The sequence below is a fragment of the Moschus berezovskii genome, chromosome 8 (genome assembly GCF_049115385.1).
Source record: "Moschus berezovskii isolate FMDL1 chromosome 8, NW_MosBer_1.0, whole genome shotgun sequence".
NCBI classification, from domain to species: domain Eukaryota; kingdom Metazoa; phylum Chordata; class Mammalia; order Artiodactyla; family Moschidae; genus Moschus; species Moschus berezovskii.
The window spans coordinates 61,738,290-61,764,808 of NC_142467.1; the positions used below are offsets into that span (position 1 = coordinate 61,738,290).

Genomic DNA, 26,519 nt, shown 5'->3' on the forward strand with positions numbered 1-26,519 from the left:
TGACTTTTCACAAGCTTTTCTTCATTCTAGCAAGCAAGATTCAGTGACTAATTGCTGCTATTTTTTTTTTTTTCTTCAAGACTATTGATATAGACTGTCATGTTGGGGGTGGGGAAGAGCAGGCTCTAGTCTTGGGGGACTGATGTTTCCTGCTACTGCCGTCATTAGACTGAGGCCCATGTGGTATTGATGTCTGCACTTTGTCTTTATTCTCGTATTTTTTGTCATTTCAACATTTGGTTCTTTGAACATCTAACGTGCCTTTTATGCTTCTCATCTCCCACAGAAGATTGTTGTATTTTGTCCCCCACCGAAGCTGTGTTTTCCTTTTGTCAGATTTCTCACTTTCTTCTTTATTGTATTTTGATCAGTGTGGCCATGTAGGTCTGGGTTTTATTGGGAGTTTTTCATCTTATTGGCAGTGGCCCTTGGGGCCTGGGTCTTCTTGCAGAAGCTGGGCTCTGCCACAGGCCCCTGAAGCAAGCTTCTCCTGGTCAGGGCTGAATAGAGCCAGCCCGTCATCTGTCCGGGGACATTCCAGCATAGTTGTTCTGAGAGATAATCAGGCATCAGCACTAGGAAGACTTGTTAAAATACAGATTTCCAGGCCCCACCCCCAAAGTTTCTGTTTCACTAAGTTTGGGTTGGGGCCTGAGAATTTTTACTTTACCCTTGTTCCCAGGTGATGCTGGTACTGCTGGTCCAGAGATCACACTTAGAAAACCATGTTATTAGTGTAATTCCTGCTTTACTTTGAGCCAGAGTATCCAGGGTCCTATGGACGGGAGAATAGTGAAGGACCAGATTCCTTCTCCAAACTGGTCCAGCTCTCCAAAACTAAATGATAACAGATGTTGACAGTGGCAGCATAATCTTTTAAAGTGCTTTCAATCACCCTGTATTGTTTGATCCTGAAAAACAGACCCTTTGGTTAAGTAACTCAGCTACTTGACAAATAATGGAAGTAAAGTTCATATAAGTTCAGGACTTTTTGATAGTGTGTGGTGTAGCCCCAGTGGAATCCAGGTCTCTTGGCTCCTGTTTTTGAGCTTTTAGGCCTCAGCCACTTATTAGCTATGTGACCTTGAGAAAAAAGTTACTTAACTTAGCCTGACTCAACTTATTGATTTGTAAAATGGGGGTAATAATAATGTTTGCCCCATAGAGTTGTAATGACAATTATGTGACTCAATATTTGAAAAGCACTTAATTGTTAAGTGTTAGAACCCCAGAATCTATTCTCCTAATGACTGTGAGGAGCTGCCCTTATATTTTGCATTTTTGCTGTCACAGAGGCCCAGGAGAATGTACCACTACTCAGTAGATGGCATTATCTCAGGCATTATCTCAAGACGGAGCTCACTCAGTTTGGAAAGGTCCTCCTCTCTGTGGTCTGCTCTGAGGGAACGGTGGATGGCGTGTGCCTCTTGGAGTTGGGGTGGAGTGGTAGCCACTGGATGGGGTCAGCGTGTGGAGTCTGAGACCAGGAACGCAAAGTCATCAGCACTCCTCGGGAGCTGCTGCAGTTGAAGCTCAGCCCTGGAGCGGCCCTTCACGGGTTAGTTTATAAGGAGGAGAAGCCCAGTCTGCCCTTGCAGTGTTTTTCTGTCTCCCTGACTCCTCTCTCCACCTTCAGACTGGGGCATGTTGTAAGCAGAGGGCTGGTCCTGATGATGCTAATAGTATTCAACCTGTCGAAGAGTATGTGCCAGGTACTGTTACATTGGATACCTCATTTAATCCTCCCAATGAAACAGTCCTTACTTTACAGATGAAAAAGTTTGAGAAAAGATAGTTTAATTACAGTTAAGCAGAAAGGAAGTCCAAGATTCCAGTTCAGGTCAGTCTGGCTCCAGAGCCCATGGTCTTTATAAAGTTTTGTGAAGTTACCTCCTTGTATTCTACCATGATGTTTCCCTCTGGGTTGTCATTCTCCCTCTCCTTTAGGTGCCTAGCCTGGTCCTGTTCTCAGTATTCTTTGCTCCTCAGCTTAGTGTCCAGGACAATGGAAGTTTTTTTTTTTTAATTCACCTTTGTATATTCATAAAATTTAACACAAAACCTTATACAGAGGGTGACCATATGTTCTGTGTATGCCTCTTTTCCCAGTGCAGTAATTAATAGTGCTTCTTTTCACTCTTAAAAATGTCCCAGTTTGGACAATAAATTATGTGGTCACCCTACTTGCACATGATTGGGACAGTGGCATTTTAATAGAGGACCTTTAAGACTCAAAGAAACAAACCCCAGATGGTAAGATTTTAAGCACTTTTATTGCCCAGTGAGCAGGAGAATTTAGACGAAGGTTCTGCTCAGCACCCCACAAACGTACCGAAAAGAACTATGTCTCAGACCAGACTTGAGGCCAGTAAAGGTCACAAAGTCAATTAGATTTATCAAGACAGGAGTCCCACTGTGGCTGACATGCCAGGCCAGGAAGAGAGGAAGTGCAAAAAACTTAGGCTTTCCCAATTCTCCCAAGCAAAAATGATCCCTAGCCTAACTTGGCTGTCCTTAAGCCCTTCAGCCTTCCTGCAGGAAAGGGCTAACTGGGCTTGAGCTGTTCCACCATGCTGAATGAACTCAAGCCCGATGGGAGCCTGGACTCTTGTCCCAGTGCTTTTTTTCTGGGGTTCTCTCATCTCTGACTCTACCCCTGTACCTAGACACTCACCCACACTCTTGTGTGTAAAAGTCACACTCCAGATTGTGTCCTTGCCCCATTTGCAGGCAGTTGAAAACTGCTGTGCATATGTCAGTTCACACTTGAACTGGTTTAATGTTTTTTTCCTTTAAGTTGCAATCTAAAATTCAGCCAGACAGGCTTTAATGAGCACTAAATTGTCAAGCCTTTTGTTTTCCTTGCTATTTCCCAAGCCATAGAGATTCTGTGTTTGATTCAGCAACAATTGCTGAATCTTAAACAAACCATTTACATTTTGACATTAACTATTTTATGAGTGTTACTTTTTCATTGTCATTAGAATGCTTCTAACAGAAGGCCTTTTTAATGACTTATTAGTAAAAGAGTTAAAAGGGTCTCTGGAAGGTGATTCTTAACATCTTCTTTGAAGGAAACAAAAAAAGGAGATTTTTATCTGAACTCATTGAGTAATAAATACATGCAGACTTTTAGCCTTTCTCCTTCCAGCTGAGGCTTTTGCTCTTGCCGAGGTCATTCTCGGGCACCTTCCTGGTCAAGTCCTCCATTTTTTAGATCACAGTACACCTAATATTGAAGCCCACCTCTTGCACAGTTACTTGTCTAATAGAGTCCCTCTATGCATGTTTCTGTCGGCTGTTAATTTTATCTAATTAGGGGCAGGAACTATTTTCATTCTTTGCTTTGGCCCAAAGATGCTTAGCTGAGGACCCTGTACACTCCGGGCCCAATCAAGATTTGTCGACCAGCTGACTGGACAAAGAGCCTCAGACAAATAGTGTGCTCACAAACGAAACCATCCATCATTCTGTCTCTGGAAGCTCTGAGTAATTGGGGCAGTTCTCCAGTGTTTAAAGATCTCCACAGAATGGGAAGTCTTTACTTTCCTTTTAGGCTCTCATTTCAGTATCTGGTGAATCAGGCACAAAGGCTTTGGGCAAGACTAGTCTTCCCAGTTTTGTTCCTGCATCAGGGAAGCTTTGTGTCTTTCTTAACCTGGAGGAGACCTGGTGAACCCTGAACCTGGCCAGGGAGTCTGCAGACCCACCCCATCCAGAGGAGAAAGTGGACAGAAGTGACTGGGGTACATGGTCCCACAGTCACTCAAGCCATGAGATTGGCCATATGAAATAGAGCTGGCCAAGGAGGCCATGTTGATCCACCCCCACGGAAAACCAGTAGGACCCTTGCCTCTCTTGAGGCTGTTCCTGCCTCTTGGAGCTGGAACTAATTGTTCACAAAGATCTTTCCAAATACCAATAATGCAAAGTATTTGGGTGGTTCACCATATTGTTCACCATATTTAAACTGTCAGAAACCTTAAATATCTAAGCAGAACCTCAGCAAACAAAGGATATTTTGGGGACTTGTTATGTATGTTGCACATCAGAGAGATTTGTAGTCTATACGACTTTCACATCCTGGAAGTGAAGCATTTCATTGTTGTCATTTTCTGCTATAGACCATCCCATGATCGTTGCCTTTCCTTTTACTATTGAGAGATGGCTCATTCATAAACATTTCTGCAGTTGTGTGGCAAAAGCATGATAGGCTTTGCTTAACTCCATTGGCTCTGATTGAGAAGATGAGGCGGTTGGGAGGAAAGGTGAGTGATTTCCTAGCACATGTCTCAGCACTCTTGAGAGCAGGATTTAAATGAGTAAGGAAGTTCCTCCTGAGCCACTAAAGGCCCGTTGAGAAGGTGTATTGCCTACGCCTTGGAACAAGGATGGCCAGTGGTCTTCCTGGGGTGCTTATACCCTGCCAGACCAACCTCTCTGCTCTTGTCAGCCTTTAGCACTTAGGGGAGCTGGTATGGACCCATCTCATGCCCACTCTGGGTTCCCTAATAGACTTGATAAATCTCACTGTGAAAACTTCCCATATGATTAAGCCTGAATTTCCTTCTGTTTAACTTTGTTGATCCCACTTTGCTTCCCTCAGACTATCTGAGACGATTATGGGAGACATTTGTTGAGTGTTTATAGGGCCACAGATAGTTGTTCTCTCTCTTCCATGTTCCCCACTCTGTGGCCTCCCTTTCAGTGCAGTTCAGTCGCCCAGTCGTGTCTGACTCTTTGTGACCCCACGAACTGCAGCAAACCAGGCCTCCCTGTCCATCGCCAACTCCCACAGTTTACCCAAACCCATGTCCATTGAGTCAGTGATGCCATCTACCCATCTCCTCCTCTGTTGTCCCCTTCTCCTCCTGCCCTCAATCATTCCTAGCACCAGGGTTTTTTCTAATGAGTCAGTTCTTTGCATCACGTGGCCAAAGTATTGGAGTTTCAGCTTTAGCATCAGTCCTTCCAATGAACACCCAGGATTGATCTCCTTTAGAATGGACTGGTTGGATCTCCTTGCAGTCCAAGGGACTCTCAAGAATCTTCTCCAACACCACAGTTCAAAAGCATCAATTCTTCTGCACTCAGCTTTATTTTATAGTCCAACTCTCACATCCATACATGACTACTGGAAAAACTATAGCCTTGACTAGACAGACCTTTGTTGACAAAGTAATGTCTGTGCTTTTTAATATGCTGTCTAGGTTGGTCATAACTTTCCTTCCAAGGAGTAAGCATCTTTTAATTTCATGGCTGCAGTCACCATCTGCAGTGATTTTGGAGCCCAGAAAAATAAAGTCAGCCACTGTTTCCACTGTTTCCCCATGTATTTGCCATGAAGTGATGGGACTGGATGCCATGATCTTAATTTTCTGATTGTTGAGTTTTAAGCCAACTTTTTCTCTTTTAAGCCAACTCTCCTCTTTCACTTTGATCAAGAAGCTCTTTATTTCTTCTTCACTTTCTGCCATAAGGGTGGTGTCATCTGCATATCTGAGGTTATTGATATTTCTCCCGGAAATCTTGACTCCAGCTTGTGCTTCTTCCAGTCCAGCGTTTCTCATGAGGTACTCTGTATATAAGTTAAATAAGCAGGGCCTCCCTTTGGCTGGTTCTAATTCGCTTCTTTGATCCTTCCTCCCTGTCTCTCCCTCTAGCTTGTTAATTACACTTCTCCCCCATGAATTCTTCCTGCACTGGCCTTGTCTGTCTAGCCAGAGGAGCTGGGAATGAGAATCCAGGGCCCCTCAGTGGGAGGTATTACCTTCTTCTTTGTCCTGTACCACAGGTAGCCCCTCCCACTTCTGAGAAGCCTGAAAACCCAGGCACTCTGCCTTTCTTAGCAGAAACGTAAGAACAGCAATTTTCATTAAAGTACAATATATTATGATTAAAACTGTTATTTGAATGCTTGGTATTTGCCAGGAAGTCTGCTAATCTCTTTATATATTATCACACTTCATACCCACAGCAATCTCAAGAGATAAATATTACTAATTCCTATTTTATAGATGAAGAAACTGAGATCCAAAGAGGTTTAGTAACATGTTGCAGCCACACAGCTTGAAAACACTGGAACTAGAACTTGAACTTGGGTCTCTCTGACTCCAGAGCAGCTCTTACTCGGTATTTGCTTTTTGAGTTTGGGCTTTTTAATAAGATGAAAGTCCAGATCACTGGCTCTTAGATCACCAAAAAACATGCTGGGATGTCAGTTATTTACCCTTAGTGTGGGAGAGGGTTTTTGAATTGAGATAATAAAACTTGGTGCAGAAGCAAGTTGGTGTGGTGCTATTGGTCTTTATATATCTGGACCCCTGGAAAAACCTCCTCCTACAAAAAACAAGAATCTCATCAATTTTTGAATTGCTTAAATTCTTAACTCACTTTGTTGATAGTTTTATCCCACAGAAGGTTAAGGAAAAGGGCTTCACTGAAATGGTATTCTGAGCGTCATGAATGATTTGTTTGGTGAAGTGAAGGTGTTGGAAACTTTAGTAGATAAAGTGGCCATGTTCAGAGAAACCAAGGGAAATACAGAACTCTGAGTTTGAGGGAAAGCAGATTTTAGAAGGTCCCGGGAAAAGCAGGGCTTTTGGGCAAGGGCTTTGCAGGGAAGGATGACTCATAGTCTGAACAATGAAATGTGCTTAGTACAGTCACAAGTGATTACTGCAAGGAACAGAGAGGAGACACCTATTCAGACCAGTAAGGCTACTTGGGGAGTTGTTAGTGTTGAGCTTTGTCTAAGAGATGATAAAGGGGCCTGTAACCAAGAACAGAGAACAAAAGGTGTAGATCGCCGAGAGCACTGTCAGGACTGAGGTGCTAAGAGCAAAGGACCTGCCTGAGCAGTTGGTGTTCAGAGTGAGGAATGGCAGGGAGGACATTGGGCCGCCTGGTGACTTAGTGTAGCAGGTGACAGAGGACTCATTGCCGTCCTTCTGTTTTACCTCTTTACTTCTCTTTTAAGGAGATGGCCCTCCTGTCAGAAAGAATAAAGCAAACATGGTTAAGAGGAACTTGAGGAAGGAGGGAGAAGAGCCATTGGCTTCTTAAAGTTAATTAGGGTCTGAAAAATCAAATGAAAGCTCACGGATATCATCATGAGTGTGCATGTATGGGTGTTTAAGCATCATTGAGAGAGGAGTAAGCAGACATGGTAACTATTTGGCTTTTCAGAATAACAGGGCAAGTTTTGAGACCTCATTTATGAGCATTTCTAAAGAGAGGTGATCTCTTGGAGTTAGCGTGGGTTCCATGAAAATAGACTGATTTAAAGCTTCATATCCCTTCGGTCCTCCTGCTCTTCCTTCTTAATTTGTATATTCATCTTACGTGTACCACTTGATGACTTTTTAAAAGTGAATATACCCATGTAACTACAACCTGAGTCAAGAAATGGAATTTTATCAGCACCCCAGAAGATTCCCATGCTGCCTCCTAACTCTGATTTCTTTTTTAGAAAAATTTGCCAGCCTAGAAGTTAAAACTCAAAGTGGTAGACAAAGAGGGAACCCCTGCATTTCAGAAGTGTTTGTCCAAACACGTAGCAAAGTGACATTTTACATTTTGCTGTTACTAAATTTTTAATTTTATAAATAACCCACATTCATTGTTTTGGTTTTTTTAAAATCTTACCATGCAGTAACAAATATATGGTGTCAGTCCACCCGTACCATTTATAACTGGCTCTTTACCTGCTCTGCTTGTATTCAGGGCCATGTTGGGGAACCCTTGCCTCATCAGAGGGTGATAGGAACAGCCTAGGCAGGCCCAGTGTGAGTCAGTTTTGTGATACCACAACTTGGATATGGCCTCAGGTTTTAGGAACAGATGGCCTTGGGGCAGAATATTAATTATTTTAAATAAAAATTATTAATGAATTCCAGAACTAATGGATGAAAGTTTGATGAGGAACAGGTTGTCTTCATATTTCAAGGAATCTCCCTGCAAAATACATGTCAGTTTCGAAGGGACAAGTAGTATCTTTATAGTGGAGAAATCTGGCAGGTACCACCATGATCAAGTAATCAAAGTGAACCCAGCCACTCTTGAGCCTGAATGACGTCACGTGCCGCCTCATATGAGGCGCTGAGAAAGATGAGATGTTGCTTCTGTGTCACTCCTGCCAACACGCACTACCTCAGTCTAACCAGGAAAACACATCAGCTTCAGGCTGAGGGACATTCTGCAACTGGCCTGGGCGCTTCCAAACTGTCACCATCGTGAAAGAAGACAAAGACAGACCAATGAAGGCTGTCTCATAGTTAAAGGAGAGGTAGAGACATGCTTCTCAATTCATAATGTAAGGCCTGGGTTGGACCTTGAACTAAAATTATTTTTCTATAAAGGATATTTTGGAGACAGTTGGCAAAATCCGAATATCTGTAGATCATGCATCATGTTAATTTCCTCATTTTGATTAATGTGGTTATGTTCTTAGGAAATACACACTTGATACATTTAGGGGTAAAGGGGCTTCAGATCTCAGGAAAAATGTGTAAATATATATAGAGAGAAAATGTAGTAAAATGGTACCAATTTGTGACTCTTAATGGAAGTCTTTTTTCATTTTGCCACTTTTCTGTTATTTTTCTGTGTAATTTTCTATGGTATTTTAAAAATTTTATTTATTTGTTTGTCTGCACCAGGTTTTAGCTGAGGCAGGTGGGCTCTTTAGATGCGGCCTGTGGAATCTAGCTTCCTGACCAGGGATTGAACCCAGGCCCTCTGCACTGGGATCACAGACTCTTAGCCATTGGACCACCAGAGAAATCCGTCTATAGTAGTTTTTTAGTGCCCTGTCTGAAATGATTTGGACTTCCCAGGTGGCACTGGTAGTAAAAAAAAAACACAAAAAACCCAGCAGCCAGTGCAGGAGATGAGAGGTGCAGGTTTGATCCCTGGGTGGGGAAGATCCCCTGGAGAAGGGCATGGCAACCCACTCCAATATTCTTGCCTGGGGAATCCCATGGACAGAGGAGCCTAGTGGGCTACAGTCCATGGGGTCTCAAAGAGTCAGACACAACTGAGCAACTTAGCATGCACATACTGCAGTGATTTAAGGGTGGGGCAGGGAATGCCCCAGGTGACTGTGAGGCAGCACTGTGTTTGAGAGCTCCCAGATGTCAAGAAGATTCTTCAGTGCCCCTTCCTCTGAGTCTCCTTTAGTCTCCCAGGGTGGGCAGGTTATCATTCTGTGTGTTTGTGTCTGGAAAGATGTTCTGGAGATGCTCTTGTGAGCTGTATCATTGTGGTGAACTGCAGGTATCCTACACTGGCTTCCGTGACTGGCAGCTGTTTGGGGACTATTTGAATGGGTCCTGTGACACTCCCTTCTTTTCTTCAATGTCCAGATGGAACTTCTAAGGGACGCAACGTGGTTCCCACCACAGTTACATGGTTTAAAGCTCATTACAGGTTTCAATGTCTTTATTTCTCCTGGCAGTTTCATTTTCATGTAAAAGAGTTGTATGTGTTTTTTTTTTCCCCTAAGTTGGTAACTGTCTATGTCTTGATTGATTAATTGATTGCTTAACCACATTAATCCCTAGATGGTAGGCTAGTATAGATCCTTAATGAGCCTGTTTCGGCAGTACACATCCTGCACGTTCTTGTGTTCACAGGTGACCCAGGGCCACTCACTGGGGCTCAGACAGGCTGAGGCCATCAGAGAAGGGACCTTTCTCTCTCTGAGCATGCAAAGCGTCATCAGGCAGGATCACAAATGATTGAGCCTGAGGTTTCCCCCTCTCCCCACTGCACAGCATCTTCTCAAAGAGCATTTCAGAACAGTGGCAGCTTTGTCTTCTGTTATTAAGACAGAAGGAGTAATGATGGTCCTACCTAGAAATACTGCAGGAACTCATGAGAGAACACATACACTCTGTGTCCCCAGCATGCTGTGAATAGGCCCAACATCTCAGTTTGGAGCTGGGACTCTGGACCACACAGGCTCTATGCCAGGGGTCTCACCTTAGTATTTCAGCCCTCATTGAAGCCATCAAACAAGTCCATATTTCCTGTCCTCTCCCTTTCTGTTTTTCTCCTTTTCCACTGATTCAGACTCCCTTTTTAGCCCTGACTGTTCTGATTCACCCATGAGCATGCTGGGTGAGCAGATTCTGTGCATTTCCTGTTTCTGGGCACACGCCTCCGCTGCCAGCAGTGCCTGCTCCACGGCCCCCGTGCATCGCAGAGGACCCCACAAGGAAGAGGGCCTGTGCTTGGCTTACTGCTCTGCCCTCACCATCTTGAAAGCCCTCAGTTTTAGAACAAGGGTCCCACATTCCCTTGAACATTATGTAGTTGGGTCCTGAGTGCCAGGGAGGGAGGAAGCACTGCTTGCCTCTAAAGCAGGCAGCGTTGTCCTGAGCCCCCGTGTCCAGGTCTGGCTGCCCACCCTGAGAACAGCTCCACCACCCCCTCACACCCCCCAACACTTGCTCAGCCTGGTTAGTTAAAACATGACCTCTGACCCTTGGCAGGTTCCCACATCGGTCACCCCAGCCCAAATTGTTTGGTTTCTGCAAATGCAGTCTGTTCCGTTTCTGCAGTGCCCCCTCCCCCCAACTCCAAGATTTACTGAGGAGCAGCTGCTGCTGTCCCTCTGCACTGAGACAGCTGACTCGCCTGCTGATTGTGAACATCCCAGTAATCCAAGTGCTAATGGTGTTTATTCAGCCCAGCCGGCTTAGCCCTGAACAAGGTTTATTCTCATTTATCTCATGGGAGACGAGCTACGTCCTTAATATCCTTCTGTTGACTTTGAGCACACCAGTGCGACTGATGTCGCTGAGAGACATGCCAGGCCCCTGCCCTTTTAACTCACTCAAATCCTCAGTTGTCAGGACACCCATCGTCCGGCTGGCAAGAAACCCCCACCCCCACGCCCGCCCCCAGGCTCCGTGGCTGCGGCTCTGATCCTGAGTCTGTGGACTGGGAGAGGCTGAGACCAGCATACATGTGCCTGGGGCCTCTGGGCCGAGGAGAAGCTATGTTCTCAAGGATATGGTCTGGCTGCAAAAACGTGTACAGCAAATGTACTGTGATTGTAACCTTACAGTCACAGTGTATTGGCTAGCATTTTGGTGCTCACTGGCTTTTCTGTCTTTAACTCAAGGTAGTTTTAGCTCTGCCTCCCAGGTGAAGACTCTGAAGCAAAGGGACTCACCCAAGGCCATCAGCCCATCAGCCATTGTTTACAGGATTCTCGTTGAGTATTCTCTGGGTCCTGCCCCTTGCACATCCTATAGACCTCACTCTGCGCTGTTTGGGGCACTTCTTCCCCCAAAACATAGCAGAGAGCATTCAGAGCCCAAGGCTGAGCTCTCAGGAGAGAGGTTCTCGGAGAGCAAGTTGGTGTCTGCCCTTCCAGGGTGAACTGCTCAAGAGAAGCCCTTCTCCATTGTCCCTGATGGATGGACTGAGTGACATCTAGAAATGCGAGATTGGTCTTTTCCACCCTCCAGCTGTGTTTCCTCAGCCCTTTGACTGGACAGTACTGGAAGGCTGTTTTCAGAAGGGTTTTGTATGGAGTCTCCGGCATGTCCATGGAACCACTGAAGCCCTGAGCCCTGGGGTAGGGCCTAGAGTTATGTGGATTCTCTCATTCAAGCTGGTCAAGATGTAGGCCTAGGGCTGCCAAGGCCACAGTCGGCTACAGGTCCACATTTGGCCAATGGTCCTACTCTACTCACGCAGGTCTTCAGGACTCTGCTGCAGGTGGGAAAGAGTAGTTTGATTGCCTCATGAAAGTGATTCTATCAAGTGGCAGTAGGCACGAGGCTTTCCCTTTTTCTCACTGGTGTACTTCTGTCTTTGAGCTCTATTCTTTCCTACTCCGGGTGGGCTTCCCTCCATTTAGAGGGGTTGGGATGAACCTGGCTCCTGTTGGCTGTATGTACCCCTGGCTTGCAGCAAGCTGTCTGCCTTGTGGAGAAGAAACTCCTGTGTCCTGACTCCAAGGTCAAAGACTGAAGGACTCTGATGGCCCGTCCTTGGCAGCCCACTGAGGGCCTCTTGAAGGGGGAGCATGATGAACCAGTGCTGGGCCACAGGCCCTTACCCATCAGGACCACAGGGAGTGGGAGAGTCAGTCACAGGAGGAAGGGAGGAAAGGATGTCAGAGCCTAGTGAGGAGAAAGGATGCTGGGCAGATACAGACAGACACCGCACCACAGCACTGGCCTGACCTATGAGTGGTGGGCTGGCCTGCCTGAGTGTCCCTCCAAGTCCTCTCCCACCCCTGGGTCACTGTCCTGACACGGGCCCTTCTCCTGGGCCCTCTCTTGTGTCTGTGTGCCCTGGAGGCATGTCAGCTCCCCACTTTGGTTTGCAAGTGTCAAGGAAAGAGAAGCAGGAGCAAGTTCCACTTACTGGGGAGGTTATGGGTCCTGTGTCTCCCCTGCTTAGTCACAGCCTGACCTGCCTTCGTGTCAGGGGTCAGCTGCACCTTTCAGCCCAGTTCTCAATGATTCTTCAGGGCAGCCTTCCACTGAACAGTCTCCTAGCCTCTCTGGACATGCTCCTTTTGTTCCCTGAGCACATGCTGGTCTTCTGGTCCACAGACCGTCTCCCCCACCTGACCTCCCAGTCTCCTGCAGTCTCGCTTCTTTCAGGCAGCCCTGCTGGCTCTTCCAGACAGACTTTCCTGTTCTTTCTCTGAAGCCCCACAGACCATAGGTTCAGAACCACTGGCAGGGCCTAAAGTTACGTAGCCATTCACTTATGCACTCTGCAGCCTGTAAATGGAATACGGTGGTGTGGCATCTCTCATTTGTGTGGAGCCTGGCTTGTCAGTGTTGAGCAGCAGAAAAGAGGCTGAGTGTCTGCGAGGATCTGTTCTGCATGCGGGGTGTCTATGAGCAACTAACTGCCTGGCCTGTGCCTTCCTCTAGATCTTCCCTGGCACAGTGCTATGCGGCCTTTTCTCCTCCACATCAGGCTTCTGTGGACAGAAATATTGGGAAGCCATGTCTCTTCTTAGCTTTGGGCATTTTTTGTTTACTCCCACTGGCTTATTCTTCCTCTGGAGGATTCTAGGGATTTGCCTACAGAGTAGGTGCCCTCCCCTTGGCCCCTGGTAGTTTGTTTTTTTACTGTTTGTGCTTTGGTTCCCTCTGGTGTTTGGGTTTTCTCTCCCCTTCTACCAGCCTACCAGCTGAGACCTGGGTGGGCAGAGACCAGTCTTCTTCATGTCTCTCCCCCCCCACAACAGTGCCCAGGCTGGTGACAGGGAGGCGTGCCAGGGCTGCTCAGGCTGGGCCTCCCTGGGGCCCCTCTGCTCCTGAGCTGTGTTGCCTCTCTGGGTCTTGTTCTCAGCAGATCTGTAGATGAGAACGAGGCTTCACATGCCGTCTTTGAAGGAGCTTGTCTGTGCCGCTCTGGGGGCCCACTGGGGATGGGGCTCCTCTGTGCTGTTCCCTGAGGCTGATGTGATGTTGGGCCTCCTAGCCCCCCATTCCTTGGGAGACTGCATCTGACGTTTGTATGAATTTTCTCAGCATGGTTGACTTCTTTTCCTAGACCCTGCCTGTTGCGGGTGAGCGTTCCTCAGACACACGATGGCAGAGACAGCCCTAATTAGCTTACCCTTTGATGAAGCAGCTGCCTGTCTCAAGTTGGGGGAGCAGGGGGTAGGGGAGAGGCCCAGCGCCAGACTCCCAGCATCAGTGCCCACCTGCCTGTCTGGAGAGGAGCTGTCAGCCTTCCTCCCCAGGGACCCCAGCCCTCTTCTCCAGACGGCTCTTCAGACACGAGTGAAGTTGCAGTGGGAGAGACCAGCACCCACCCTCGTGTCCTTTCTGCAGAGGAGATGCAGAGGGGTGTGGACTCCTCCCATTTTACAGCAGGAAAACTGCCCTGTGTGCTTGGTCTGCACTGAGCTTTGAAGCTGCCGCCTGGCAGGAGTAGAGGGTGGGCCGTCAGGCACTCACTGGGCCCTGTGACCATTCTGTCCGGCCAGGGCCTCTCCTGTGAGCCGCCTGCTCTCTCTTCTTGTCCACCTCCCCTTTCTCTGGGTTTTGGACCAGGAATCATCTCTGTGATTTATCTGTATCCTGAGCATCCTGACTCATTCTCCCCATGCTGTGAGGACCCCCTGCCGATGTGGGGGTTTGGAGAAACAGGTGCTTTTTGGGTCTGCAGGGTAGTTTTTGGTGGCCAGAGTCCAGAAGAGAGTGGGGGCCTTCTGTGTGTTTGCGTCTCACCCCGGGCCCAGCCCCGACCCCGTCCCCTTGCTGCTGGTCTCAGGCTTTCACTTGCCTGCCACCTTTAAGCTGCTTATAAGCTGCTGGTGAGGGCATTTCAGTCTCCTCGAGGGCCTGACTACACAGGTCCCTGCACTTGGCTCTCAATCCTTAATTCATCACCAGTTCGGTCTTAGAAAGCAAATGGTTCCCAGCCATGTCCCTGTCTGGCACCCTGGCCCAGGGGAGGTCTCACCCTTCAGGCCCCCTATCCTTTCATCCTGGAGGACTTTGCCTGAAATGTTTGTTTGAAGCTCATCATCACTCTTTTCTCCAGCCCAGAATGGGGACTGAAGTTCCAGGGGCATCCTTGGGTTCTGAGTGTTTCATTGTTGCCCGTTTGCTGGTTGATACAGGCACGGTTGTACACGTGTCAGCTCACTCACTCCCTGTTGTCCGGGCCTGCGCCACGGCAGACCCTGTGCTGGGATGCAGGGACAGGCACGGAGTGGAGAGTGCAGCAGGAGGCAGCTGGGCTGGTCCTGTGTCGGGATCTCCCCAGGACCAGAGGCTCCCTGGATCCTATTCTTTCTGCCTGCCTTCCTCCCCTGTCTGTGTGAGCCGCCCGGGAGGGGAAAGGGCGGAAGAGGCCCTGCAGCTTCGCACCCCGTTAGTGTTTCCCCAAAGCGTGGTGCTCCTGGGATCCTGGAGGCAGTGGGGAAGCAGGTGCGGCTGCCTCGAGGCGCGTGGAGGAAGGCTTTCCATTGGAGGGACCCTGCAGGAGCACTTTTAGCATAGCGGGATCTTAAATGGGATGTCCATCCCCAGATTACCCCAGCCTGTTGGCTGATGTGGAGTGGACGCTGGCCTGGGGCCCTTGGCCCTGTCGCCTGTGCCGTAGGCCATTGTGCCCAGGTGGACTCGCGCCATTTTGTTTAGTTTGCCCAGGTAAGTCCCTATCCAGAGTGGGAATCCCCCCTTGATCTTCCCCAGGAATGGCCACTGTGGCGGCAGCCCCCTTACCTGGGCTGGGCGTGCCCCCAAGTTGGTGAGTAGGTGCAAAATCATGCTGTCTTGTTCTTCCCCACAGCAACCCAAAAGTCCAGGTGGAGGCCATTGAGGGGGGAGCCCTGCAGAAACTTCTGGTCATTCTGGCCACGGAGCAGCCCCTCACTACAAAGAAGAAGGTGTGTTTCTGCCCTTTTTTCTTGTTCAGATCTCAGCACACATGTGAAACCTAGAAGGCGAGGAGGGTCCCTCTCCAGACTGCACTCGTAACCCTTGAGGGCCTGAGTGGTCATCCCTGGGTGTCATGGCAGGGAGGGCCTCTCTCTGAAGCAGCCAGGCAGCCTGTGAGGTGTCTGAGGCCTGGGTTCAGCTCCCAGGTGCTGTCCTAGGTTCAGCACCACAGCCCCTGCCCTGGGCCTCCGTTTTTGCACTGGGTGATATTGAAGGTGTCTGATGTCTCTCTCTCTCTCAGCCTTGGGTCCTGGGGTGCAGCTAATCCCGAGGGTGGTGGGTGGAGCCAGAGAGAAGGGCACTGGGCTGGGATACTTGGGGCTCCTCCGTGTGCCCCAGTGCCTGGTTTCTGTGGCTCCTCACCCATCATGGTCTGTTTCTCCCCAGGCCCTGTTCGCCCTGTGCTCCTTGTTACGACACTTCCCCTATGCCCAGCAGCAGTTCCTGAAGCTGGGGGGCCTGCAGGTGCTGAGGAGTCTGGTCCAGGAGAAGGGCATGGAGGTGCTGGCCGTGCGTGTGGTCACCCTGCTGTATGACCTGGTCACCGAGAAGGTGAGTGCCCGGGGCCCGGCCACCCCTGCCCTCTGCTTTGTGTGTGCTTCTGGTCATTTGACCTCCCCTTCCCCCAGTATCTCCCGTCCGTCCCTCCGTTCTCACAGCGGAGTGACCTGAGCAGATGTGCCAGCCTGGAGCTGGGCAGGGATGCTATGAGCCCAGGACTTCTGAGCCGTCAGGGCAGATGTTCTGTGGGAGGTGACAGCTGAGCTCACACCTGAGAGCTGCATGGAGTGGGAGGGAGGAGGGGACGCTGGCAGTGGTCAGGGCCAAGTGTGCAGGCACGGGGGTCAGTGTGACCAAAGGCCCGAACAGCCAAGATCAGCCCTCCATGGAACGAAAGGTCATGTGTGGTGACGCGTAGGGTGGGGGCGACCCAGGAGCAGGTGAGGTGGAGCAGCTTGTGTCTGGAGCCACCACAGCAGCCAGGAGACCGAGGAGCCAGGCTGGAATAATGCTGAACCTGAAGATTCTGGAAACCTGAAGGTGCCTCCTCTGGTTTGGGAGCTTTGGCTCTGGGCTGGGCTCAGACTAGCTGCCATCAAGGGCCCCAGGGGCTTGCTGCCTGCAAGGAGACTTGGTGCCCAGCCCACTTTGGTCTTTGTGAGCTTGGAAAGTGTCTTAATTAAGGGGAGGGTAAAACCAGCCAGGCCTGATTTCTTAGTTCATCTGCTGCATAGAGCTCTGGCAGGGTTTTCTCTGTTGCCTCTCAGGGGCCACACACTCCCCACAGCCGACTCGGATTAGTGGAGCAGGGCTGGGCGCGCTGGAGACAGACGGCCCGCCCCTTCCTCGCAGCGCTTCCCCTCCCCCAGGCCTCAGGCTGGGTCCGGGTTGTCCGCTGCTGCTTTTCTCTGCACCGCTTGGCTTTTGTGTGTGCGCTTGCTCTCCCCGCCTCTCTTGTCCTGTCTCGCCTCTCAGTCTGTCCCTCTCCCTCTCTCTCCCCTCCCCCCGCTTCCTTCACCTCTCTAAGCTGCAGAAACCTGATTTCTCAGAACAGCAGGCAGCCATGTGGTGCTCACATCCAGTTAATAAGGCCTGGGCACAGTTGGCGTCCTGGGGAAGGATGTGTGCATTGGTTGGCATTTCCCAGGAGAACCCTGTCATTTTCCCCTGGTGTCTTGGGTGTCTTTGCTGCCCCCAGCCCTGGCACAGGGCACTGTGACTGCATCATCCCCGGGGAGCCGCCGCTGGCAGTCTGACCAATTCTGTCTGAGTCAGCTGTCCCAGGAGCCGGACTGGAGGCTTTGGGGTGCCATGAGGATCAGGGAGGGCCTGGCGTCTCTCTGCAAACAGTACGGAGATAGCCGTCTGTCTACAGGAGGAAGATGGTGGAGGGGTTTCAGCCGGAGCGATAGAACAGATGGCAGGCGTGCTCTAAGTTTAAGGCCATCAGGACGTCTTGTTCTGTGGTTTCTCAGAGAGAATACACTGGGGATGGGTACAGGGCTCCCAAAGGAAGAGCTGTGACAGGGTGGAGGGGTGCCATGCTCCTTGAGGGCATCTTTGGTGTGGGAGGTACTGGCTGGACTTCAGAATTCCCAGGAGAGTGTGGCCCCACCTCTCAGATGGTCAGGCTGCTTGGTTCTTGCCCCTTCCATTGTCTGCCAAACCCCAGGCATTTCTTCTTCTGTCCCTTGGCTCTGGGCAGGTCCTCTACTAAGAAACTGTGTCCCGACATCTGGGCTCCTGCAGAGCTGGGATGCCTACCTGTGGTCATGAACCCACGTCTTCTTGTGCCTCCATGGAGCTGAAGGGCCCTTTCGCAAGTGTTGCCTGGGTGTCTGCCTGCCCGGTGCTGCGCCTGGCCCGTAGTCCCTGCCCTCCTGGTGCTTCCAGGCAGACATTTACCAGAGACCCTCCTAGAGTGTGTGGGCCCTGGAGGCTTACGATCAGGGCCCTGACTCTTTGGGGCAGTCAGGGGAGTTGCTGAGAGAGACCTGAGGGTTGAGTCAGGTTGACTGTGGAGTCGGTGCTGGGTGAGAGGGTGCCTGGCAGTGCGAGCTGCCCCTGCACAGGCCCTAGGGTAGGGTTAGTGTGACAGGTGCCAGAGCAAGGGTACCAGTGGGGAGGCGTCCGAGCGCCTGGGGGGCAGGTCCTGCAGAGCCTCCATGTCCCAGGGAGGGGAGTCCATCTTTATCATCAGAAATGCCCAGTGTGAAGGGTTTGGGGTGGGGCCTGGAGGGGGCAGGCTGGGCCCGGGAGGCAGGGGACTGAAAAGCACAGTGAGGAGCAGGGCCCCTGGGGCAGAGAGCTGGCAGGACTGGGGTGTGTTTTGCGGGTAGAGCTGGCCAGATGGGAGTAGGTTAGGAAACGACAGCCATGTCCCTCTCAGCCTTTTCTATGTCAGAAAGCTGACCCTCTCTACTTCCCTGATTGCTCTGAGGAGCCCCAGAGCCATCAGGTGGTCTGCTGTGGGCCCTGAGCTTTTTCTGGGCTTTCTTCTTGCCTGCCCTGTCATCTGCACGCCCCAGTCTCCCCTGGAGTTAGGGCAGCGAGTCCGTCTTTCTTCCTGCGATTGCATTTAGTGCACCCACTGCTGCTCCTCCATCTCCGCGTGCCTTCCTCTGATGGGTGAAGTAAGTTGGTAGACTCCTGGTGGCGTGCTGTGATCGTGCAGTGGTTAGTACTCTGTGTAATGAAATGAGGTGGTAACCTGCCAGGTCTAAGGGGTTCCCTTCCCTGCCTCTGAATGCCTGCCAGGATTGGTTCCCACCACGTTCTCTTGGAGCTGGGTTTCTGCACATCACCGACACAGGCCACATGTGTAACTTCCTGCCCAGACTTCCCTCGGCATAGAGACCAGGGATGCCTAGGGCTCTGTGTGTCCTGTGCCGAGCCTGGCCCTTGTGCCCATCCACCGTAACAGCCTGCTGGGCTACAAACATGAGACGGGCCCAGGCCTCTTGTCACAGCCCTCACATGCGTGTGAACCCTCCACTCTTGTCCCCTCGGACAACTCTCACAAGCCTCTCAAGACTCAGGGAAATGCCAGCTTCCTCTTCCCGTTGTGCCCGACCCCTCTCAGGGAGTGGATCTGTGGTTGTGGTGGTGATGCTGCCGCTGGCACAGCTGACATTTGACGATGGTAAAGAGCTCACTTTGTTCTGTGCCGGGCACTGGCTGTGTGTTCGCTGTCCCACTGAGTCCTCCCAACAATCCTGAAGGGGCTTCGTCATCTCGTCCACATGAGAGATGGTGACATTGAGTCCTCGGGAGGCTCAGTGCTAGCCCAAGGCTGTTTGGTCATTCAGCTGTCAGCGGTGGAGCAGGATTTGAGCCCAGACTGCCTGCCTCCACCCCACCCTGCAATACGAAATGCATCGTGACATTTAGGACTTGCTGCACTAGATCCTGAGCTGCTTGAGGGCAGGGATCCTGTCTCCATCTTGGTTTCTCCAGAACCTGGCATACTGCATTCTTTTTTTTTTTTGCATGAGTGGATGGATGGACAGATGGGTGGACATGTGGAGAGCATGTGTGGAGCTATGAATCTAGCTGTCCTTCCCCCTGAAGGGCCTTTGAGGCCCAAGGATATTGACAGAGAGGGGACAGACTCAGGGGTCAACCAAGTGCCTTCAATTCTGAAGGGCAGAGCTGACGGCTCTCTGTTCTCTGCCCTGTGTCCCCGCCCCGCCCCGGCTGCGTGGACGGCAGATGTTCGCGGAGGAAGATGCTGAGCTGACGTTGGATGCGCCCCCCGAGAGGCTGCAGCAGTATCGCCAGGTGCACCTCCTGCCCAGCCTGCAGGAGCAGGGCTGGTGCGAGATCACCGCCCACCTCCTGGCGCTGCCAGAGCACGACGCCCGTGAGAAGGTGCTGCAGACGCTGGGTGCCCTCTTGGCCACCTGCCGGGACCGCTTCCATCAGGACACGCAGCTCCGCAGGACACTGGGCACCCTGCAGGCTGAGTACCAGGCACTGGCCGCCCTGGAGCTCCAGGAAGGCGAGGACGAGGGTTACTTCCGGGAGCTCCTAGACTCCATCAACAGCTTGCTGACGGGGCTGAGATGAGGCTCCCTCTGACACCGGGACGCTACTCGTGAGACTGAGGGGCACCAGCTTGGGTGGGCTCCTCAGGGGGTACCAGGCAGGAGGGAGGGCTTCCCTACTGGGGCCTGGGCACCATCTGGGCAGCACTGGCTTGGCCATTAAATGGAGGCATGACAGCCGATGTCTGCTTGTGTCTGTGCGGTCGGGCACAGTGCTTTGGTAGTCACTGGGTGACAGGCCCCTGAGGTTCCCTGGTGACATGCTGGGTGGTCACCTGGTCACGGGCCCCGTGGGAAGGATCCAGACCCAGGAGTTAAGAGAATCCCAGCTGGACCCAGCTCTCTCCCAGCAGTGGCTCTGTGACTTTGGGGTGACACTTAGCTTCCCTGAGACTGTTTTCTCCTCTGTCAGAGGGGAATGCCATTAAACACAAGAAGACACACAGAAAGTGCCACACCAGTGTCTGGCACTCGTGCTTGTCCCTCCTCACCCAGCTGTACAGGGCACTCTGCCCTTCCATCCTGTCCCTGCATGTTAGTTTCAAGGCCGGTGGCAGAAGCTTGAGGGCATCTCCACACACAGGGGTGCTGTGTCAGCTCAGGCAACTGATGGGTGAGGCTGGAGCTGTTCATTGGCGCTGGGTCCTGGGTGGTGGGACTGGGGGGGCTCGGTGTACTCTGGAGGCCTTTGGGTGGAGGTATCACTTTGGGAGAGGAATCATCTCTCTATAGCTGGCAGTGGGAGCCCAGGCCTGCAGGGCCCACCTGACGGAGCAGAGGGGCCTCTCCATGCCGTAGCCCCTCTTCTGCGTCCATGTGACCTGCACTGAGCTGGAGGTGGCAGCCTTGGAGGGAGGGGCAGCTGAGCCTGACAAGCCGCAGCCCCCACCCCGGAAAGGCTGAGCGCCAGGCTGGGAGCCTGCTGCAGGTTGCCACAGCAACCCCTGCTCTGGGCTTTCCTGATTTGGATTCTGGTGCGTTTGTTTTTCAGCTTTTCCCAATGCACTGGAGGCTCACTCCTGCTGCTTAGGCAGCCCCTCCCAGCCTCTGTGTAGAACTCTTCCCATCCTGGCCTGGCGTGTAGAAATTGCAGTTTCACTGAGCTGAGGGCAAACTGAGGCCCAGACGAACCCAGGGCAGGTCAGTGGCCTCAGCCCTACTCCTGCCCACAGAGAGCCTGGGAGGGCTGCTGCAGCAGAACATTCTCCAGGGGGGCAGGAGGGAGGCCAGGGTCTGTGGAGTTGGGGTAGGATGCCTCGGGGCCCAGGCGTCATGGGGCTCAGACCAGAGTCCTCCAAGTTGGGTGCCTGCTGGCTCGCAGCCTCTAAACCTGTCAGCAGCCTTGTCCATTTCACAGATGAGGAATTCACAGCCAGAGAGGCTGCATGAGCTGCCTGAGGTCACAGAGGCAGCAAGGGGCAGAGCAGGAGTTTGCTGGGCGGAACACGCTTTGGAAAGTTTGAATGTTTGGCTCAGAAGAAGATCATTTTAATCTGACAGGCAGTGGTGGGAGGGCCAGGAGAGATGGCCGAGCAGGCCAGGTCCAGAAAGGTGCTGGGACGTGGGAGTGAGTGAGGGGAGGCAGACAGTGCCAGGCAACTGAGCCCACAGCCAGGGGCTGCGTCTGTCATCTCCTTCACACACACAGCACAAGGCGTCAGCAGGGGTGAAGCCTGGTCTGTAGTCTGCCTTCTCAGTGGCCTCATCTGGGTTGTCCTGGACCTCTGCCTTCTCGGTCCTTAGTCTCAGGTGGATTCTTGTTCCACCATCCAATTCATCGGGGACTGTTGTCTGCAGGTCTCGGAAGAGCCTCTGGGACCTATAGCCAAGGAGCACAACCTGGGGTCCGTAACATGGTGTCTGAGTGAATGCTGGGAACTGTGAAGAAAAATAAATCTCAGAGTGGGGGATGACGAGTGTCAGGGAGGCCTCTCTGAGGAGGTGCAGAAGGGAAGGAAGCGAGGCAGTGAGCCCTGTGGGGTCTGGGGCAGTGCTTTGTATATGCGGAAATAGCAGAGGCAGGAACATGGCTGGGGTGTTGGAAGAAAAGCACGAGTCAGTGGAAGGGAGGGCGGGCCCTGGCAGCTCTGCTGAGGACTGGAGCTGCTGCTTTGTGATGGGGGCCATTGGAGACTTGTAAGCAGAGGACAGACCTGACGTGACTGACATTTTAACAGGACCACGCACGCTGCTGTGGTGAGAATAGATGACACAGGAGCAAGGACGGGAGCGGGTAGCCGGCGCAGGGTCTAATGGAAAATCCAGGTGAGAGCTGATATGGTGTGAACCAGGGTGATGCTGGCAAAGGTGAGCTGAAGCGGTCAGACTCCACGCGTGTTTTGAAGGCCATGTGAGAGGACTTGCTGGCTGACTGCATGTGCGTGTGAGGCAGAGAGAGTCAAGGATGAAGCCTTACCGCAGGAGTTCAACAGAGGCTGCGGCAGCGACCGGACAGCCATGTTTTGGAAAATGAACCTTGACCTGTAACTGTTGTCTTACCCAAAGTTTAACTCAAAACCAAATATAGACCTAAATGAAAAGCTGTAAAACTTTTAGAAGAAAAGAGGAAAATAAATGTTTGTGACCTTGTGTTAGTTTTTAGCTATACCACCAGAAGCACAATTCATAAAGTTAAAAACTGATAGATTGAACTATATCAAAATTAGAAACTTGTTCTGTGAAATTAAGAAAATAAAGACAAGCCAAAAACAGTAAAATATATACTTGGCAAAAAGGATTTGTATCCAGAATCAATGTCAAAAAAAATACTTGACAAAGGATTTTGCATCCAAAATATATGAAGAATTCCCAAAGCAAGAAAACAGTCAATCCAATTTTCAAAAGTAAAGATTTGCAAAAACATCACCAAAGTGGATATACAAATGACACATGAACAGGTGAAAAAAATGCCAGTGAGACAGCATCCCATTCTCATTCCTGGGTATTTACCCAAGATAAAAATCTTTATTCATACAAAAACTTGTACTTGAACATTTATATCAACTTTATTTGTAAAAACAAAACTGGAATTAGGTAAAATGTCCCTTATCTGGGGGTGGATGGACCAGCATGGTAATAATCCACACTCTGCTCTGCTCCACGTGGAAGGAACAACTATGCCCGCAGCACACGCGTGCGTCTCAGATGCATGCTGCTGACTCGAAAGAAGCCAGGCTCAGAAGGCTGCATACTGTTGCTTTATTTATGTGACATTCTGGAGAAGGCAGAACTATAGGGAAAGGGTTTTTTTCAGGATTTAGGGGACATTTCAACGACGGTAGGGTAGCACAGTGGAGTCCTGGGGAGCATGTTGGAAATGTTCTGTGTCTCAGTTGTGGTGGTTACACAACCACTACGTGTGTCAAAATTCAGACAGCCCTGAAAGTGAATTTTACTCTGTGTCAATTTCAGCTAAAAAAACTGTAAGGTAATAAATACTTCCCTGGTGGCTCAGATGGTAAAGAATCTGCCTGCAAGGTAGGAGACCTGGGTTCGATCCCTGGGTTGGGAAGATCCCCTGGAGGAGGAAATGGTAACCCACTCCAGTATTCTTGCCTGGGAAAATCCCTCGAACAGAGGAGCCTGGCGGGCTACAATCCATAGAATCACAAAGAGTTGGACACAACTGAGCAAGTAACATTTTCAAATACTCAAATGTTTCCTTTCCTAGCATTTGACTGTTATCTGTGCTTCTGAGATTACTTAATGTCTATCGCATCTTATGGTGGAAACACTAACCGTGCACTGGAACTTCTTTTCCTCGCTCCACCAGCAGGACACCTAGTGGGTGGCTGGAAATCTGATGTAGTGGGAGTATTTACACCAGGGAAGTCGGGAAATGTTACAAATCAAGGCTTAATTTATTGTTTTGTTGATTGTCTAGACTTAAAAAGAGGGTGATGAAGAAGACATTAATGCCAATTAAGTTTTGTGTGTCATCTATATTTAGCAGAAAAAAATGGAGGAAGTTATCTTACAGTATTTGACAGATATTATCTGATTCAGCAAAGTCATCATTCACTGACAAGTGAAATTCCCACATTTATTTTTGTTCTTTCACTTCCTTATTCCTTAAGGTAAACAAAAATATCAACCAACATTCATGTCAGAACTAGACTCATTTGTCAGTTTCAACCATAGGTTGGCTATGGATGCAAGATTTGAGCAAAAATCAAAGAAGGCCTCAGTGGAATTTAAGCTGTGTGGAATCGAGAGTAAAGAATATTGCATATTTTATTAATTGTGAGTTGTGTACTGTAATTCCTTTATAGGAGTAAAATTAACAAAATACATGGATATAAATGCAACCTCTCCCCATCCCACCCTGAAAACCTGGTTGTTGCACATTATTCATCAAGCAAAAGAGAAGCAAGCTCAGTGGCCTGGACCAGCTGAGTGTTAGAGACCAAGAGGGGGAGCATGTTAAGGAGACTCGAGCAAGGTGAGGATGTGATGGTGGAAATCTGGAGAAAGCGTGACGAGGGAGAGCGTGGCCACCAGCAGCACGGGAGGAGGGCTGGACCAAGCTGGGAGAGTGATGGTGGGCACTGGAGACGGTCCCAGCGTTCCCCTGAGGAGCTCTATCTCAGGGGAGGGAGACGTGGACCCAGAAAAGCTTTTTGTCTCCTTGTTTTAAACTCTGGGGTCTGTGACATGTTCTTGTGTGCTGATGAGAACCACTGGGGGAAGGCAAACTTGGTCAGGCAGGAAATGGGGGGGTGAGAATTGAGGGCTAGAATGCTTTGGACTGGGATCCAGTGACTAGTCACGGGATGGCCTCACCCAGGAACCTGGAGAATCCCTGCACGCTGACACGCAGTCCTGAGGACCCGTGCAGGAACAGGGCAGGTGTGGTGGGAGTCTGAGGGCGTCTCTGAGGAGAAGAGCCTGCCCTCTGGGGCTCCTGAGGGCTGGTCTGAACCTGGGGCTGTTAGAGGAACTGACTGAGCGGCTGGGAGGAGGGGCTGGGCAACTCGGGAGCTGTGTGACTTGGGTGAGGGAGTTGGTCCCCACTCCTGTAGAGTTTGAGGGCCAGTAATAGCGACACATCACGGGCGGCAAACGAGCAACAGGGGGATGTGGGTGAAGGCCTACACGGGCCCTGGGTGTGCCCAGCATGCGGCAGCTCCTACTCTTCCTTCAGTGGGGGCAATCCTTGGCTGGGTAGAGAGTGGAAGCTGTGAGGATTAAGGCTGCGGAAGTGAGGGGTGTACCTTTGAAGTGTCCGCCCAGGGGTCGTGGGGACCCTGCCTGAGGTTGTGGCCAGAGCAGCGGTGCGGGGCAGCTGGGCCCAGAATGCCAGGCTGAGGCACCGAGGGGAGGAGCTGACCTGAGGTGTCACACAGGGAGGTGACACTGAGGGTCATGGCTGCCCTGGCTGAGAAGCAAGAAGCCTTGGGATGTGAGGGGAGACAGCCCTCTCAGTGGTGGCCAAGGGACAGGAGCAACCCCCATGCGGACATGGTGAGGCTGGTCTCCCCCGAGCTCAGCCCATGGTCTGTGAGGAGGGTGGAGGACTCAGGATCGCTGGGCGAGACCTCTGGTGCCACCTCTGTGACCTGCTTTCTGCCTCCCAGTATCTTCTGATTCACTGGTTTAAATAAGCAGTGACTCATTCGAATAGTTCAACTACTTCTCAAGCACGTGCCAGGGCCTTTGAGGGGTTATGGGGTCACCAAGGCCACTGCCTTTTCCCCAAAGAATGCCAGACAGCCCTGTGTGGGCTGGCACTGAGATGCCACGTCCTGGGGGCAACAGGGCCAAGGCCTGGTGAGAAGGGGGTAGTCGTGGGCCACGCTTGCCTGTCGTGGCACAAGGGGAGATTTTAGGTGCTACAGCAATGAACACTTTATAAAGTTAATTTTAATGTGTATTAGAAAAACTGTAGCACATCAAACATTTCACAGCTGTTTTTTGAGGAGGTGAAGCTCAGTAGAACTTTGATCTTTTGGTAAAGTATGTGCTATTAATGTTGGGATGGCGAGGGTGATGACATCCAAGTGATGGGCTCATGGCGGGCAGCATGTGGGCATCCTAGGAATTGCCTCCAGTGGGAAATGTGGGTGCAGAGGGCACGGTCAGTCCAGATACTCCCAGGGCAGGCATGGGGTCCCTGAGGGCTGTGTGCAGATGACTGACTCTTGAGAAATGTTTTTGGAAGTTTCTTTTACCACTTGGTGGACAGTGGGTAATGGATGCTGGGGGCTGAGGGAGGGGGCCGTCCAGACCAGGGTGGGCTTAGCCTCAGAGCAGTGGATGGGCTAAGCGGACAGGTGGACTGGATGGTTTACCTGGCACTGGGGTGTGGGGCTGTAGGTCATGGCAACAAAAGCCATGAGTGTTCCAAGTGTCATAGTGGATTCTGAGTCAGGCAGGAGGTCAAGTGAAGGGAGGTCAGCATCTGTGGGCCTCGCCCCATGAGGGACCCCCAGTTCCCCAGGGTACCTGTTCACTGTGTCCTGGGCCTTGGAGAGTGGATTCCTATCCCTGTGAACCAGGGAGGCAAAATATCAGGGGAGGTCTTTCTGATAGACTT

The 26,519-nt window shown here is 50.8% G+C and overlaps 1 protein-coding gene across 7 annotated transcripts in view; it reads left to right on the forward strand.

Moving 5' to 3' along the window:
- Positions 1-20,161, forward strand: part of SIL1 (SIL1 nucleotide exchange factor) — a 253,900-nt gene extending 233,739 nt beyond the window's left edge. For all 7 annotated transcript variants that reach the window (XM_055431255.2, XM_055431252.2, XM_055431253.2 and 4 more), the window contains 3 exons: positions 15,289-15,385; positions 15,825-15,989; positions 19,650-20,161. In XM_055431255.2, the coding sequence (XP_055287230.2) occupies positions 15,289-15,385; positions 15,825-15,989; positions 19,650-20,006 (619 nt within the window). In that variant the 3' untranslated portion in view covers positions 20,007-20,161. The remainder of the gene's footprint in view (positions 1-15,288; positions 15,386-15,824; positions 15,990-19,649) is intronic.
- Positions 20,162-26,519: the final 6,358 nt, after the last annotated feature.